The sequence below is a fragment of the Natator depressus genome, chromosome 26 (assembly GCF_965152275.1).
Source record: "Natator depressus isolate rNatDep1 chromosome 26, rNatDep2.hap1, whole genome shotgun sequence".
In the NCBI taxonomy this organism is placed as follows: domain Eukaryota; kingdom Metazoa; phylum Chordata; order Testudines; family Cheloniidae; genus Natator; species Natator depressus.
In genome coordinates this window covers 11451944-11469647 of record NC_134259.1, presented here as the reverse complement: position 1 = coordinate 11469647, position 17704 = coordinate 11451944, and the positions used below count along the sequence as shown (strand labels likewise).

Sequence of the window (17704 nt, the reverse complement as noted above, 5' to 3'; positions counted from 1 at the left end):
TTGGCTCTGCAAAGTTGCAGCTGAAGCTCTCTTGCCTGGGGAGCTCTGGGACCCTTTTGACAACCAAATGTGGGCTGGAGCACCGCTATGCACCATAGCTGAAAGGTGGCATCGTGCGCACCACAGTGCCATGCTCGGGCCTTGGTTTAACACCGACTTGGAAGGACGAGCACCATGTGTGGAATTTGCAGCACCTAGCCATTCCCTGGGGGTATCTCCTACCCAAGTGTGGACAAGGCCTGGCCCTGGGTTTGGCTTGAGAGATATCAAGCTATTGAGCATGTCTTTGGCTGGTGTAAATCAGTGTAGCTCGTCAGCCCCAGGAGTGTGGCTCGGGGGAAGATTAGATAGCAAGCAGTGATGTGTCTATTGCTTTCTTTGCAGTGTCCCCCGGATGCTGTTCAGGAAGCCCTGCAGGTAGCGTTAGATGCTGGATATCGGCACTTCGACTGTGCTTATTTTTACCAGAACGAGGCCGCGATCGGAGCAGCCTTTGAAAAGACGCTGGGGGAAGGGAGGCTGAAGAGAGACGACCTTTATGTGGTGAGCAAGGTGAGCCCCGTTTCCCTTCCAGACAGAAGCCCAGGATTGCTAATTCTTTCTAAGTTACCCCAAGACTTGGGATACTGGGTGTTGTTTTTTTTTTCTCATGGCCTCTGCTCCTGGACTCATGATACGGTGAAAATTTCAGCCTCCATTAAATAAAAAAAAGATTTCCTAACCCTCTCAGTTATTCACAGAAGCCGCAAAATGAGACCCCCCCTAAAGGCCAGAAGGCAAATAAGACCCTATGGCTTTTTAAGCCAATCTCATGGATTCTGGGGGGGCCTGACTCATGAAGGCTTGATGTTGACTGTACTGTGTGCCTTGTGGATTGAAACACAATTGTCAAAGAGCTGCCATTCCCAGTGCAGAACGACAACGTTATTAAACTTTCTAACTTACTAGAGATGATCGAAAATGGACAATGGGACAGTTTTTTTCCATTGGCAAATACAATTTTGACGAAATCTAAACTATTTTGCAGAACCATCTCAATTTTGGCGAAGTTGCAATGGAAAAAATGTCAAAACACATCGTTTCGACTTTCCCGTTTTATTTAACTTCCACTTGCATATTTTTATGTTAGTCCAGATTGTATTATTTTTGACCTGAGCAAACTGAAAAGTTTCAATGTTTCCAAATAGAAACTTTTCTGAATTTTCACCCCACTAGAAATTTCAATTTGTTGGAATTTTCCACAGGATTCAAATTCCATTTTTTGCCCAGTAGTGCTAAGTGTTCTTATATGCCATTTGAGAACACTAATTCTATTGTCTACCTACGTATATACAAACATCTCACTTTTGTGGCGCACACCCATAGCTACTATAGAATCATAGAAATGTCGGGCTGGAAGGGACCCTGAAAAGTCATCAAGTCCTGTCCCCTGCACTGAGGCAGGACCAAGTAAACCTTGACTATCCCAGACAGGTTTTGTCCAACCTGGTCTTAAAAACCTCCAGCAAGGGGATTCCACGACCTCCCTTGGAAGCCTAAATAAATATCTAACCTAAATAGCCTTTCCTGCCAGTTTACCCCATTACTTTTTGTCCTACCTCCAATGAACGTGGAGAACAATTGATCACAGTCCTCTTTATAACCACCATTCACATATTTCAGGACTGTTATCGGGTCCCCCTTAGTCGTCTTTTCTCAAGACTAAGCTCTATTCATGATATTATCTAAGACTCCGTTTATGATGCAAGTAACAAAGACCCAGGGTAGGTGCCTACAACAATCAGCAGCAATGAAATGCTAAATAGAAGGGATTTCCAAGCTGGGTGTACCTGAGAGCTGATTGGTCACATGGTGCTGGCTCCTCCTCCTGGTTATTTGCTGAGAAGAGCGGACCAATAGGAGCGGGGACATGGAAAGAAGAGCAACATTTGACGTATTGCTCTAAGGCCTGGTGGACACACGTCATTTGTACAGAGTAAAATGCTGGGGAAAGGGATGTCTGTTTTTGATCTTTGAGAGGAAGGATGGTGCTGGGGTGAAGCCACTGGACTGGGATTCAGGAGATCTGGCTTCGGTTCCTGGCTCTGTCACACCCTCCCGCTATGACCGAGTCAGAGTCTCTCTGTGCCTCGGTTTCCCATCTATACAGCTCATTATACTCCTGTTCTCCTACTCTTTCTCTGACCATGCCCCCATTTTACAGAGGCAGCCTGGTCCAGTAGAACAGACATTGGATGGGGAGTCTAGAAACCTGGGCTCTGTCTCTCGCTGTGTGACCTGGAGTAACGTAGCTCCCCTCCACGTTTCTCCTCCCACCCTGTGTCTGTCTCTTCTATGGAAACTGTGAGCTCGGCAGGGCTGGGACTGCCTCTCTCTCCATGTGCGGAGGGTGCCCAGCATAGGGGGCCCTCATTTTGGTTAGGTGCTCCTGGAATGCAACGAATAATGCAACAAATAATGCAACGATCTCTTCTGGGCAGCTGTGGAACAGTTTCCACGCCCCGCAGGACGTGAAGCCGGCTTTCCTGAAAAGCCTGACGATGCTGAAGCTGGATTACCTGGATCTCTATCTCATGCACTCTCCAATGGGCTTTCTGGTAAGGTGGCTTCTCACTGAGCTGATGGCATTTAGTTCCCTTTCTTCCCCACACAGCAGTTTACATGGTGATGAGTCAGTGCAGGACAGAACTGGGTTTCCGTTCGTAATTATCAAGAGGCAAAAGAAGGCAGGCTGGGTTGTCCCTCCGTGGCAGGTCGGCAGCCCCTGAGGGTGTTGTCTGGTTTCCTTTTGTGCTTCTAGGAAGCGTGTTCTCGTGGCTAAAATGTGAAGCTGAGGCTCACAGACTTAAAACACGACCTTGGGCAAGTCACTTGATAGACCCTGGGTCTCAGTTCTCCCTGTGCCACATGGAAATAATAGCACTGTCCCGCTCCCCAGGGGCAAGAGGTGCTCAGATATTACGGTGATAAGAGCCAAGGTAAAGGTTCTGCAGCTTTTTGGATGGAAGGTGCAACAAGGGCTTTAGAAACGTGGCATAACGGGGCCACGTTGTCTGACTTCCATGGATGGGTGGCATAAGTCGATAGAGAACTTGACTCATGTAGGTCCAAGGTGCCATTTGGAGACAATAAAGGATCGCTTCCCTGGCACCTGGAACACTGCCACCTCTGGGGTGGCACACAGCAACTGTTTAACAGCAAAATAGGTTAGGCTGGGAAATGAAGAAAATGAGAGGATCCAGTTGGAGCTGTAGGGGAAGTTGAGGGCAATCGGGCGCTGGGCATTGTGTTACTGTAGATGGGCCTCCTGGGTAGGACAGAGAGTCATCCTGATCAATGAGGCTCTCTGGGCGATTTTGGTAAGAGGAGGGGGACCTGTGAGAACACCAGGGTTAAACTCCCTTGGGGCAATTACGCTTACTGCTGACTTGGATGTGTGCCGGCTCGGCAACACCACAGCAGGGGAGTCTCCTATCCACGTTGAGACCCAGCCTCATTCTCCTTTGAGCTCATGAGCCTGGACTGCCTCCCCGTGACTGGAATAGTGGGAGAGGGGTCAAGCAACCAAGCCAGGATATTCGCTCTCTAGAAAAGCCCCCTGCAGACCTCACTGACGCGGCATCATCCAGCTCAAAAAATCCAGTGCCCCTGGCTTTCTTTCGCACTTCCTCCTGTTGCAATAACTCTGACAGAAGTGGTGGGCGTTCCCCGGGGATGAACGGGCCAGCGGGGGTGTTTGATGCCTGGCGACTCGTTAATTCTTGGCAAGTCAGGTCAACTCGGGGCAGGACTCTCAGCAGTTCCAGAGATGCCCATGGGATGCTTCACCCTAGAAAGTGGCTCTTGGTCTGTTCCCCTGCAGAATATCAACGAGGAGCTCATGCCTCAAAAGGACGGGTTGCTTCTGCAGTCGGATGTGGACTACGTGGACACCTGGAAGGTAAGAGGCCACACAACAGGCCAAGTGTAATGATGTTCATGGGGGGTCACGAGCAGGAACAGAACCTGGGACCTTTTGCACCTCAGCCCAAGCTGCTACTGTGTGAGTTAAAGGCGCAGTAGTGACGGGATAGGGCAGCTGATCTACATGGAGGTATTTAGGATGGAGGGGATCCCCTTGAAGGGATCCCTTACCAGGGGAAGCCCGGATTCCCACCTCCTGCATGCCTCGGTGATGTGCACCATCGATGGATACCATAAGCACACAGGGCCTGATCCAAAGCCCTTTCCAGCCAGTGGAAAGACTCTCATTGGCTTTGATGGGCTTGCCCATAGTGCTCAGCGAGCAGCAGGGAAAGAGCAGCATAGGCTGCCCATCCCCCTCCAGTCGTAACTATCTCCATGGCTGACTCGTGTTCCTCACGTATATTTCCCATCAGCAGCCTCTGCTGTCTGGCTGCAAGAGACAGAGAGGCAGGCTGAATGCGCCTGCCACTGTAGCAATTGGTAATTACCAGCAAGGTTAAGAGCCACGAGCCGGGGCAGGTTTTTAGTCTGGCTGGAGACAATGGAATGGCCTCATTTAAAATGCACAAAGGCCCCAAGAAGGAGCTAATTCTTCGCGGGAGGAGACAGGCGGTGCTTGTGTGCCGACGGAAATATTTTTAAACCCGTTCCGAAGGGGGGGGAGAGCTACGATTCCAGTCGGCTCCTGGGTGTCAGAGCCACTGGCTTTCCAACCCAGCTCCCTTTCCCTCCAGAAATGGGAACGCCCCTCTGGGACGTTAAACGAGTGGCTTTTCTGCTGGGCAGCCCGCTTCCCGAGAGGCCTTTCACCTCCGTCGTTCTGGGCATGTGCAGAAGGCCGAATTCGGGCCCGTCACTGCAGCTCGCCTGGCAAATCTGTCCTGTGTGGGTGCCCAAGGCAGAGGCTGTGTTTTTAAGGCGCTCCGTTCTCGGCACTGCCTGAAGGTCCAGCCTAAGCACGTGGAGAGATGGAGATCAGCCCTTTGCCACTTGAATCCGATTGATCACAATCGTCCCAGGAGCTGCGCGCCTGCCCTGGGTGGGCGTGGAGGACCGAATGGTGGGCAGGACAATCGGGACCCTCTTCTGTCAGCATAAGCACTGGGGCAGGATCTTCTGTGGCACGTGAGAGCACCAATCCGCTGGGCTTGGTCCATGCACCTGGGCTCACCTCCTCAAAGGTATTCAGGCACTGGTGCCTCACTCCCTTCGAGGATCTGGGCCGATGTCCCTAAGGAGGTGGTGGGCTTTGGGTTAGTTTGACACAGGTGCTGAGCACCCACAGCTCCGGGTGAAGCCGGTGGCAGCTGCAAGCGTTCCAGCGCCCCGGCAAAGCCAGCCAGTGCATTGTCACTCGCCCGTTATTCCAGCAGCCCCCTGCGTTTCCCTAGCTGTGTAGGCCCAGCCCATGACCTGCTGCATAGAATCCTAGAAGATTAGAGTTGGAAGAGACCTCAGGAGGTCACCTAGTCCAACCCCCTGCTCAGAGCAGGACCACTCCCCAACAAAATCATCCAGCACCTCTTTGTTTTCCTGGCAGGCGATGGAGAAGCTGGTGGATGAAGGCCTGGTGAAATCGGTGGGGGTTTCCAACTTCAACATCTCCCAGCTGGAGAGGCTGCTGTCCGTGTGCAGGATCAAGCCTGCCGCCAACCAGGTAAAGGCGTGTGAGTTACACCTGTAATGATGTCGTTTCCTGTGGTGGTGTAGGCCGCTCCCAGGATACGAGCGAGACCAGGTGGGTGAGTCTCCTTCAGCTCTGTGCAGCTCCGAAGTTTGTGTCTCTCACCTGCTCTGCCTGTAGCAATGGTGTCTCCGCTCCAGGGAGTGCTCCTGCTCGCTTTGCATTGCGCTGCTTACGGTTGCAAGCAAGAATTGGGAACCTGCAGCTGTGGCATCCTCCGTACTGTGCTAAGCAGGCTTTGGAGGCTTAATGCATCATTCGAACGCCTGGGTTCGCAGCTTGAGCGGAGCCAGAGAGGTTGTGCTCACTCTTCGAGGGCTTGGCCCCAAAAGGACTCCCAGAAGCACAGAGCCCAACCATGCTTGGGACCCCACTGTGCTCAGTATGAGACAGTCCCTGCACTGAAAAGCCAGGGGTCCAGAGAGACAAGACGGGCGAAGGGGAAACAATCCTGGAAAGGGGGAAATTACTTGCTCAAGGTTAATGGCATAACTGGGAACAGAACCCAAGTCTCATGGCTCTGAATCGCCCCTAAGTAGGTCAAGCTGCCCCTCTAACACGGGGGTGGGGTATGGCCTGGAGAAGGCTGAGGACCACGGGCCTAATCAATTAGGTTCTGCCTCCCTGCGGCCGGTCCTGTGTCCGTTCTCCAAGCCAGCCACTGTCACTGGCCAACAGCTAACGCTGCAGAAGGAGGCCCCGGGGAATGCTGTGCAGGCAGAAGGGGGATTGATTGGTCCTGATCTGCCAGAAAGCTGCAGCCGGAGCCTTGCTTCCTCTCTCTTAGGCCAGGGTGTGGAGGAAGGAGGCCGCATCTGATGCTCGGTCCAGCATGCTGGGAGAAGCATGTGGGGCTGGGCAGAGAAGAGGAGGAGACTTGCCCGGGGCAGGAGGGAAGCTCACCTGACCCTGGGGCTACGGGGGCTCATGATATTCAGCAAACCAGGCCCCAGCTTTGGGTTTTCCGATGAAAGCTGCACCCGCTCGGGAAGGACTTCCCAGCCCTTTAGAGCCCGCTCATGAGCACCTTGAGGCAATGGGATGTGGGCGTGAGAGACAATAACTGTTTTTCCACCAGGTGGAGCTGCATCCCTACCTGACCCAGCCCGAGCTGGTGGAGTACTGCAGGTCCAAGGGGATCGTCCTCATCGCATACAGTCCCTTCGGCTGCCCTGCTCTGCCCCGGTCAGTCCAAAAGTGACCTGTAAAGGGAGAATGACCAGTGAGCTAATCAGAGAAGAGGGGGAGGTAGAAGGTGGGGTGTTCTTGCTGCCCCAGAGTCCATGCTGATGACTCGGAAATCGCCCTTCTGGGGACAGTAGATACCCACAGCTACAGCACAAAGCGGCAGTTCTGCCCTGAACCGGCATCACAGGGCTCAGTGGTGACTGGCAGATGGAGTGAGTGTGAGCTGGAGTGCCTGAGAGGGGTTTCTTCCGGCGGCCACGGCTGCAAACTCAGCCTGGGCTGGCTCTGAGACACAAGCTGGGTCCTTCTCTTCTCGAGCTTCGTGGCCGGTAACCCCGGCCCACCCAGCCAAGGTGTGGCTGAGATCTTCGATACGCTAACTGAGCTGGATTCTGCTCTCTCTCCAGTTTGATTTCACTGGCTTGGGACTTACACTCGTGTGAGGGGGAGAAGAATCCAATAGCATTTACTGGATTCATTTATCTTGGATAAATATCAGGGGGTAGCTGTGTTCGTGAAGAAGTCGTCTGAAGAAGTGGGGTTTTTTACCCACGAAAGCTTATGCCCAAATAAATCTGTTAGTCTTTTAGGTGCCACCAGACTCTTTGTTGTTTTCTTGGATAAATAGTTAACCAAGAGCCAGGCCGATGTAACAGGGGTCCCTCTGTGTGATGAGTTCTGGCTGCCACGTGGTGACACAGCATGGGAGAGGCAAAGTGAGCTGGGCCAGGGAGGGATGCTGGCTGTTGTTAGCAGCCGTTGTTTGCACGGCAGCACCAATGGGCATTCGTCGACCCTGTCGCTGGCTCAGGGGGAGTGACTGAAACCCTCAGTGCCTTCCCTTCCCCATTTCTCGAACCCACCAGCCTTCTGTTGGCAAAGGGCTGCCCGTTGTTCAGGACTCTCCAAATCTCTTCCCTTAGCCCTACGGGGAAGAACAGTCCGGTGCCCCTCCTGGAGAATCCAACGGTGAATGAGATCGCTCAGAAGCACGGAAAAACCAGCGCTCAGGTGAGGGGGGCCAGCACTGGCCCTAGCGGTGTTTGTCTATAGCCACACGACATCCTATCTAACCTACACGGGGCTGGGGGGGGGGTTTGTGGGTGCAGCGTGAGAAAAATGTGTGTGTGTCTTTTCCTGCTGGCTGTGTGCCTCCTGGCCACCACGCCAGCCACGTACCTTGGCTCACCAGCTCCTTCTGCCCTCTCTGCAGGTTCTCATCCGCTTCCACCTTCAGAGGGGCATCGCCACCATCCCGAAAAGCATCACCCCGTCCCACATCGTGGAGAACGCAGAGGTAACGGGGATGGCTAGTGAGCCAGGAGCCCTCTTCTGCTCCTGGCTTAATGTCACCAGAGCAGGGTGAAAAGCTTCACACAAGCAATGGCTGGGGACTTGTACCGAAGCTGAGCTGTACCCAGCAGGATTTGAATGGCTAGTTCAAGGGACCCTTAAGTATTGCTAGGCTGAGGGTTAGCCGCTCTGTTCGGTGATACGCTTGTAGCTTGGAGACCTAGCTGGATTTGCTCCTTGTAGAACACACAATACAGAGCAAGGTCTGGCTATTAAACAGCCTTGATTGGCATGCACGGCCCCCTTTGTAAGAGGTGGGGTCGCGCAGTACCCGGGGAGCCCGTTAACAGAGTTATTTTTAAGCCATCACAGCCATTCTTGTCCCGGCTCCAGCTGTGACGATCCGGATGAAAACACGTCCGGGCCAGGGAAGCAGCTGTGGGAATAGATTGTGGCCCGTACATCTGGGGGCGGGATTTTTGTCCTTTCACTGAGGAGTTGAGGGGGTGGCCATGCCTGTTTGGCAGAGCTGTGCTGAACAAATGGGCCGGGCCAGGCGCCCAGTAGAAGATCTGCTCTTCGCGTGTCTCTCTCTCTCCGAGGTGAAGTGTCTGGGCCTGTCTGCTGGGGGGCAAGGCATGGGGTGAATTTCAGCACAGCAACTTGCCACGCAGTAACCTCCCGTGTGCGTGCCGGGGAAGTCCTACGCCCACACCCTGCCATTCCCTGTATCCAGCCTCCAAGGGGCTGCATTTCCCAGCCTTGCAGAATATCTGCCCGCGACTTCCATGCTCTGCTGGGGCCTTGCGTCTCCCTGCAGACCTCCGAGCCCAGAAAGCCCTTGGCTTGGGTTCAAAGGCTGTTTCTTCTGTGTAGGTATACGACTTTCAGCTGACACACAAAGAAATCCAGACGCTGGAAGGACTAAACTGCAACACGCGATTTATTAAATGGAAACTGATGGGGTGAGTGATTGAAACAGGCTCGTCTAACTAAAAAAATGTATCCGTGTGCAACTGTGCTCTTGCCTTCGGGGCCCGGCTAGTGATCGTACACAGGGAAGCTTGCAGGCTAGGAAGCAGTGGATGCTTTCAGTCATGTGGCCCAGGGGCTAGCGCACTGGATGGGGGTGCAGGAGACCTGGGTTCTATTTCTAGCATTGCCTCTGCCCTGCTGGGTGACCTGAGGCCAGTCACTTCCCACCCCCTGCCTCAGTTTCCCTACAGGCAAAATGGGGATAATGAGCCTTTGCTTTTCATCCACAGGGCTTCTATAGGAGGTAGATATTGAGTCGCATCTACTCATGTAAGGATCTCAAAGCACCTTCCCAACATTAATTAATTAACCCACACTGAAGTAGGTAAGGGACCAAACTCAGCAGCGACTGTCCCCATTAGCTTCAGGTGGGGTTGTTCCCAAACCAGTGTGGGTCTCACCTGTTATAAAGGGAGTTGTTTCCTCACGGATGCTAACCCACTCCGAGGCCAGGGATAAATCACGAAGGTTTGAGCAGCACGTTGAAGATCCAGTGTAATACGTTTGAAGCATTGCTATTGTTTAAGCACGGACCCTATTGGCACTATTGGCCCCTGTGCAATACACACAATCCAATCTTCCCTGGTGGCAGGGCTCGCAAATCGGAAAGGCCAGCATGGGACCCAAAGAGACTTCATCTGGGTGGAGGGCGGGGTCAGTAGTAGCATAACCTGAGCTAGGAGAATGTGGATTTGATGCTCTCTAGTGGTGATGCATCCGTGGTAAAGCTCACGAACGCTTATGCTCAAATAAATTGGTTAGTCTCTAAGGTGCCACAAGTCCTCCTGTTCTTTTTGCGAATACAGACGAACACGGCTGCTACTCTGAAAGATGTTTCAATCAGCCACAGAGCTGGTTAAAAGATAAAGCTGTGTCTGTCTTTCCTTCTGAAAATACGAACAAAATCACCCTGCAGAACTTCTGTCTTTTGATGATAGGAAAATTTAGAAAAAATTCCCCTTCCTCCTCTTCCCTGTTTCCACTGAAAAGAGGGGATGGGCCCCAAAAAGAAAACTTCTGGTTTTCAACAGCTGAAAATTTTCAATCCAATGACATTTTCATTCTGATCAAAAAGCCATTTTTGATTGGGGAGGCAGCATTTTGGGTGAAAAATGCTGACCTGCTAAGGCATGGGTTGTCAACCTTTTCCCTACTGGGGCCCCTCTCTCATCTAATAAAATCTAGCTCCTTATATAACACTCTTCAGCAGTAGATCAAAGAGGCCCAGATTCATGAAGGTACTTAAGCGTTCCAACGTCTAAACCTGCCCTCCCTCCCCCCTGCCCATGGTGCCCTGCCAGCAAGTGGAATTCTCAGCCCGAAGCTTTGTGAATCTAGTGCAAAGTGACCTGCTTCAGAGTCCTCCAAGCAAAACCCACATCTCCCAGTCCACTCACCCATGCTGCAGGAAGGGCAGGGGTTTCACAACCAAACTCTGTTGGCGGCCCACTAAGTTGAGCCTCTTTTCGTCGTCAGAGGTTGATATTGCCCTGGGGAAGTTAATGGGAGTTTTTCTATTGACTTAATTGGGAGCAGGATCAAGGCCCTTATGTCTTTGAATGCAACAGGAGCTAAAAAGCAGGACTGGCTCATCCTTTTAGTTGGAGAGATTCTGGGTTTAAACACCTCTGCTGGTGCAACCCATTACTAGCAGATCCTGTTGCAGGATGGGCGGCTGACGGAACAGAACGCACCAGGAAATCCAGAGAGGGATGGGCTTGGTTTATTTGTGTTTCTTTTAATTAAACTCCTGGGTTAATGCATTTTAAATTAAAAGGTTTAAATTCCCTATTTTGCCTATTCCTATTACCTGTGAGAAGAAGTGGCTGGCTACTGCACTGTATTGCTTCTTGAAAAAGCTTCTACATGGAAGATTCTGAATGGCTGTGATTATTGGAATCTCCATCCTTAGAGGTTTTTAAGGCCCAGCCTGATGAAGCCCTGGCTGGGATGATTTTAGTTGGGGTTGGTCCTGCTTCCAGCAGGGGGTTGGACTAGATGACCTCCTGAGGTCTCTTCCAACCCTAATCTTCTATGATTCTATTATTTACTTAGGCTGTATTTGTCTCTTATTCCAGGATGGACACACACAAACACTTCCCATTCGGTGACAAGTAACTATCGCGGCCTAGAGAAATGGCAAGTCAATCGTGGAAGATCCGGTTCCCAGTAAATCAACTGCATATATTGGCAAGCTTTTGAAATGATCCATATCAGCCTCTCAAAATCCTTATGGAAACTAACTAGGCAAGGTAAACTAAAATCTACTTGCCTACCTGTCCACCGGGGCTACACCTAATTACGTTTTATTTGCCTATTTAAAATTACATGAGAATGGAGGAGAAGAATTTTACGTGGGTGATTTTAAATATCCGCTTAGCAAAGGGTAAGGGGGGATCTTGATAAGCTATTTGTTCTCTTGAGACAGTTTCTAGATGTGGGGGTAAAGGATTAGACGCTTCTGTAATGTTCCCTTGATTTTCTTTCAGTAACACAATAAAAACCAGCTGCCCAATGACAGCATTTAGCATTCCCGGGGCTCCGGTTCAAGTCCATGTGTTCATTTTTCAGGGGACTTTCACCAAGCACTGAACAACTGGGATTTTGTTAAACAGCAGACCGAACCAAAGCGCCTTTAACTTGATGCAACCTGGGATTTGCAGTCTCCTGTTCAAAATCTTCAGCAATTTAAATGCTTCAGCTATGTTCTGCCCTGCCATGTTAGTTTACAGTGCGGGGGTAGAGTCGTACTAACTGGAATATTTCTATCAATTGGAGTCAGACGTTTTTACTGTGGGCAGAATGCACCCCGTACTGAAGACCAACCCGATCGCTTCAGTCCCGCTGAGGTTGTGTTCTGGCCCCTTACTCCTGACGAAATGGAATTTAAGTGAGGCCTCGCCCGTGTGCTGGGTAGCCCTCGATGCATCGGTGAATGTCTGTTGGAGACGAGTCACCGTTTTCACTGCATGTTGCTTACCTTTTGAGGAGCACCCTTTCCCTTCAAGTGCTCGGCAAACAGGCTAGGTCACTGTATGTATGTATGTGCATAAAGTCAGCATGTCCTGATGGACTGCACAGTGCAGCAAGCTGACCTTGACAATTCACTGGTAACAACAGTTTTGCAGTGGACTTCAGTGAATGTATGGTCAGGCCCAGTATTAACTTTGAGAGACTTAAACCCTTTAATATACATTAGATTTATGTGTATTTGTGTTTTTTAAGATGCACAAGTTCACATGCCTCAGGGGTTACGATACACTAGCCCCTGCTTAGTGTTGGCCGTTCACTTTGTTTGCCAGATGATGATCGTTATGTGTGTTGAATGGCTGTAGCGTAAATTTACACTCCTAGAATATACGTCCAAAGCGCACGCGCTCGCTGTGTGGGGGGGGGGGGGCGGGGCGGGGTAGAATAAAAACAAACTGGAAAGATGTCAGATGAAACTTTCCTATGGACCTAGTTGAAATAACTTGCTTATAATTAGTTATCACGGCTGTTTCACATTGAATTGGAAAGGAAAGGATGCATTTAGATAACTAATACGTAGCAATATTTAATTCTTTGCATAGGGCTTTGAAGATGAGATCTCTTTAGCTGAAATCTCACATTTAAACTACCCCTCCAGCGTCTTCAGTTTATGTTACTGTACATTGTTCTTACTGGGCAGTTTGTTTTAAATTGAGAGGTTATTTGTTCCCTTAATTATAACAGATGTGCAAAACCAGCTCTCCCGGTTGCCCTTCAGCCCTGTCTGTTAGTGCCCTCTAGTGGAGTAAAGGTAATTCACTCTGTGTCTAGTCTAAAGTTGAAAAGTTTCAGAGTAACAGCCGTGTTAGTCTGTATTCGCAAAAAGAAAAGGAGTGCTTGTGGCACCTTAGAGACTAGCCAATTTATTTGAGCATAAGCTTTCGTGAGCTACAGCTCACTTCCACGGATGCATACTGTGGAAAGTGTAGAAGATCTTTTTATATACACACAAAGCATGAAAAAATACCTCCCCCCACCCCACTCTCCTGCTGGTAATAGCTTATCTAAAGTGATCACTCTCCTTACAATGTGTATGATAATCAAGGTGGGCCATTTCCAGCACAAATCCAGGGTTTAACAAGAATGTCTGGGGGGGGCGTTAGGAAAAAACAAGGGGAAATAGGTTACCTTGCATAATGACTTAGCCACTCCCAGTCTCTATTCAAGCCTAAGTTAATTGTATCCAATTTGCAAATGAATTCCAATTCAACAGTTTCTCGCTGGAGTCTGGATTTGAAGTTTTTTTGTTGTAATATCGCAACTTTCATGTCTGTAATCGCGTGACCAGAGAGGTTGAAGTGTTCTTCGACTAGTTTATGAATGTTATAATTCTTGACATCTGATTTGTGTCCATATATTCTTTTACGTAGACACTGTCCAGTCTGACCAATGTATATGGCAGAGGGGCATTGCTGGCACATGATGGCATATAATACATTGGTGGATGTGCAGGTGAACGAGCCTCTGATAGTGTGGCTGATGTTATTAGGCCCTGTGATGGTGTCCCCTGAATAGATATGTGGGCACAGTTGGCAACGGGCTTTGTTGCAAGGATAGGTTCCTGGGTTAGTGGTTCTGTTGTGTGGTGTGTGGTTGCTGGTGAGTATTTGCTTCAGGTTGGGGGGCTGTCTGTAGGCAAGGACTGGTCTGTCTCCCAAGATTTGTGAGAGTGTTGGGTCATCCTTCAGGGTAGGTTGTAGATCCTTAATAATGTGTTGGAGGGGTTTTAGTTGGGGGCTGAAGGTGACGGCTAGTGGCATTCTGATATATGCCATCATGTGCCAGCAATGCCCCTCTGCCATGTACATTGGTCAAACTGGACAGTCTCTACGTAAAAGAATAAATGGACACACATCAGATGTCAAGAATTATAACATTCATAAACCAGTCGGAGAACACTTCAATCTCTCTGGTCACGCGATTACAGACATGAAAGTTGCTATATTACAACAAAAAAACTTCAAATCCAGACTCCAGCGAGAAACTGTTGAATTGGAATTCATTTGCAAATTTTGATACAATTAACTTAGCCACTCCCAGTCTCTATTCAAGCCTAAGTCATTATGCAAGGTAACCTATTTCCCCTTGTTTTTTCCAACACCCCCCCCCCCCCCCGACGTTCTTGTTAAACCCTGGATTTGTGCTGGAAATGGTCCACCTTGATTATCATACACATTGTAAGGAGAGTGATCACTTTAGATAAGCTATTACCAGCAGGAGAGCGGGGTGGGAGGAGGTATTTTTTCATGCTTTGTGTGTATATAAAAAGATCTTCTACACTTTCCACAGTATGCATCCGATGAAGTGAGCTGTAGCTCACGAAAGCTTATGCTCAAATAAATTGGTTAGTCTCTTATGTGCCACACGTACTCCTTAAAGTTGAAAAGTTAGCCCAATCCTGCTCCTCAAGGACACCCTTTGCAAGATAGGGGTCCTACTTACTTGATCCTGAAGGCTGTAGTTTTCCTCCACCTCTTAAGTTGAAGGCCAGGAGCCCAGCTTTTCCCATGGTGCCCTAATGCAAAATGTCCTGGGGGAAACCCAGCTCCAACCAGTGCTAAGTACGCAACTTCTTCCCTTATTCCTTGCAGAGCCTGCTTCTTTAGAAGCCAGAAACAGCTTTGTTGGACTTAACTGGATCTAGAACAAGGTCTAAAGCCAGAGGAGTTGCTTTGAAAGGGTCTGATTTGTGACAAATGCAGGAATTAGACTTGTTTACATGGCGAGGAGGACAGAGTTTGGGCAAATGCAAAGAGGCAATTCCCCCTTCTCAAGCACCCAGCATTAACCTTTTCGCCTACAGCCAGATTTAAAAAGGAGTCTTATTAATGAGTTAGGGTAACCCATCAGCTAGAAAAATGTCATTCTGGTCACACAATAGGCGCGTAGCTAGTGGCCATCACTAGGGTGGATGGAGATGCTGGAAGTGGTGCAGTTTCCCCCATCACATAATGTTTAAAGGTTATCGGGCATCCAACCTGAAAAAGTCATAAAATCACACAAAGGGCCATAACTGGAAGCAACTCAGGCTAATTTTGACCAAAATTGGCAGAAAGCTTCTAAATATAATTGATAATGCAACTAGGTATCTAAAATAGTCGCGTTTTGGAAAGTTTGGGACCTGTTTAGCCCCAGGTCACAGGATTTTATGCACTTCCCTGTCCTTTTTTTGCCTTCAGTTAAAACAAGTCTGTAATCCCATGACAGTAGGAGCCTCTTTGCTCCACGTATTACATCGACATATTTGCCATTATGATTTGAGAAGTTTTCTGTCTGCTATTTTATAAATATTGGCTACTGCACCAGCAACTCATATTAATACAGCGTACACCGTGATGAAATATTTTCAGGCTATGGTCCACTCTCTGGGCCAACACTGGACCTGTGTCATCTATGATGAAGCAATCTCCTGCAAAGCACGGTTGATGAAATGGAGGAATCCAAATGAATTGGACAATGACCACCTCCAGATGGGAGGCAAGCATTGTGCAGTGAAGTTCATGTGTGATCGAGGCCGTGTGAGGCAAGACGGTGGGTTTGAAGACTCCTTGTGGAAGGCAGCCTCTGTGGTGCTCCAGTCATCAGCCATGCTCTAAGAGGGAACCATGTAACCGTGGCGTTAAAGTCCACAAATGTATGAACCTGTTGACGAATCGACTGGAATGGATGGCACGGGGTGATTCCGTGAACAATAATGTTGTCCCAGAAGATGAAAAAGAGCCAGCTTGGAGAAAATGCAAACGTGCCCAGAAGCATTTGAAGATGTGGAGAAAGCACAGGAAGAAAACAGTGTGCTTTGGGGGGCTTCATGAACCAAGCCCGATCACTCCACTGGCTCATGGACACTTACCTTACAGTACCAGTCTGGGGTTTCTACCCTGCTGAAACTGTTATACTAATGCAGTCTTACTGGGGCTGACAAAAACCTTTTCTCTCCCTGTATAATGCAGGCGATAGGCTGCTCACCTAGGTACCAGGCCTGGTGGGTTCAAACCTGCCCTCTACTTCTCATGAAGGACTGTGAAGGGGGGCTCCAGGAGTATTGCGTGGTGCCTGATGTATAGGGATGGGGAGCTCCTTTGTTTTTGCCTGTGGAAGCTGTTCCACATTAACTTTTGTTTGGGTGACCACAAAACCAGTACTCCCACTATAGGCCACGTGCTTGGGTTCTGGGAGCTGCAGCTTCAAATCTGCCCTCTACCTGTGCTCAGTAGGGCTTGGGGCAGGTGTTGAATGCAGCTCTGGTGGGTGTGCCCTGAACTTTGGGCTCTTGCCTGTGGAAGCTGTTCCACTTTAATTAAATGGGAGTTGGGCCAGCAGCTCCCTCTGCAGTCCAGTGGTTAAGCTATGTGCCTAGGGTGTGGGAGAGGTGGGTTCAAACCTGTCCCGTTGTTTTGTATGCCCTCACCTTTCTGTTAGACTGAGGGGGGTGACCTCCCTCTTACCTGTTGAAGCTGTTTCACATTAATTAAATGTGATTTTGGGCTAACACAATACCCACCCTCTCCCTCTAGTCCAGTGGTTAGGATACTTACGTGGGTTGGAGGAGATCCTGGTTCAAATCCCCCAGCTGCCTGTTCAGCAGGGATTTCCTGCTTCCTGGGTGACCGTCCTTTGAGGTGGGCCATCCTTGTCTGAACCCCCCTTTCCCACTCTTTCTCAAGAGCCCATTGCCTTCTTGGGACAAGGAGGGGATTGGGACAGGAATCGCCCACCTGTGACTCTCCCTGCGAGGTGGGCAGGGAGTGCCCTGGTGTTTGCCACAACCTGTGTGTGTATCCTGACCATGGTGGACAAAGAGTGAGTGCAGGGGGTTTTGCATCCAGCTGCAATTAATCTTTAATTAAAAAGAACAAGAGGCCCTGTAAAATGGCCCTTGTCCAGGGCTATTACCTCATCAGCTAGAGACCCTGTGAGCAGGTAGAGTGGGGATTTGAACAAGGATCTCCTACATGTTAACTAAGCACCCTAACCCCCCCACCCCATAGGGGGCTTCAGCAGGGTATGTTGGCCCAGTTAATATGCAGTGAAAGTGGAAAAAATTCAACAGAAAGGATTAAGGCAGTTCTCCCATCAGACTGGCTCTTAGCCCAGCACTGAGGCCATTCCTTAGAGTGCTGAGGTTTCAAATCTAGCAGAAGAGGGAAGCAAACCTAAACCTCCTACAGCCATTGAATACTTCCTGTTTGAATTTGATTTTGATCCTACCGCTCTTGGTTGGCACGCTTGAGTGTTTTGCACACAACCGAGCTGTTGTTGAATAGGAAACACATTAGCAGGGCTTGGAGGAGGGGGCCCGTGCCAAAGCCCACTGAGGGCTGTGGAAAGACCCAGCCATCAACAGCCTTTGGATTAGGGTCTAAAACTGGTAGGAGAAGAAAAAGCAGCAGGAGGGCAGTGCATTGCTTTGTGCGGCTGCTGCTCTCTGAAGCAAGTCTTTGGAACCCTTCTGTAGCTCAGTTCACCCGCCCATCACTGGCATGATGGGCTAACAGTATTGTAAGTCCG

The 17704-nt window shown here is 49.7% G+C and overlaps 1 protein-coding gene across 1 annotated transcript; it reads left to right on the top strand.

The window, feature by feature from the left end:
- Positions 1-360: 360 nt before the first annotated feature.
- LOC141978048 (aldo-keto reductase 1B-like) lies at positions 361-11630 on the top strand. The gene is made up of 9 exons (XM_074939894.1): positions 361-552; positions 2481-2597; positions 3863-3940; positions 5507-5623; positions 6729-6835; positions 7762-7849; positions 8052-8135; positions 9008-9096; positions 11245-11630. Exons 1-9 carry the CDS (start codon positions 361-363, stop codon positions 11282-11284), a joined length of 912 nt encoding a protein of 303 aa, XP_074795995.1. The 3' UTR covers positions 11285-11630.
- Positions 11631-17704: the final 6074 nt, after the last annotated feature.

Bases quoted from the DNA above. Each gene is read 5' to 3' on its own strand.
- LOC141978048 (XM_074939894.1), top strand. From the start codon at position 361: ATGTGTCTATTGCTTTCTTTGCAGTGTCCCCCGGATGCTGTTCAGGAA. The intron at 8,136-9,007 runs GTAACGGGGATG...TCTTCTGTGTAG, and splicing joins ACATCGTGGAGAACGCAGAG to GTATACGACTTTCAGCTGAC. The intron at 9,097-11,244 runs GTGAGTGATTGA...CTCTTATTCCAG, and splicing joins ATTAAATGGAAACTGATGGG to GATGGACACACACAAACACT.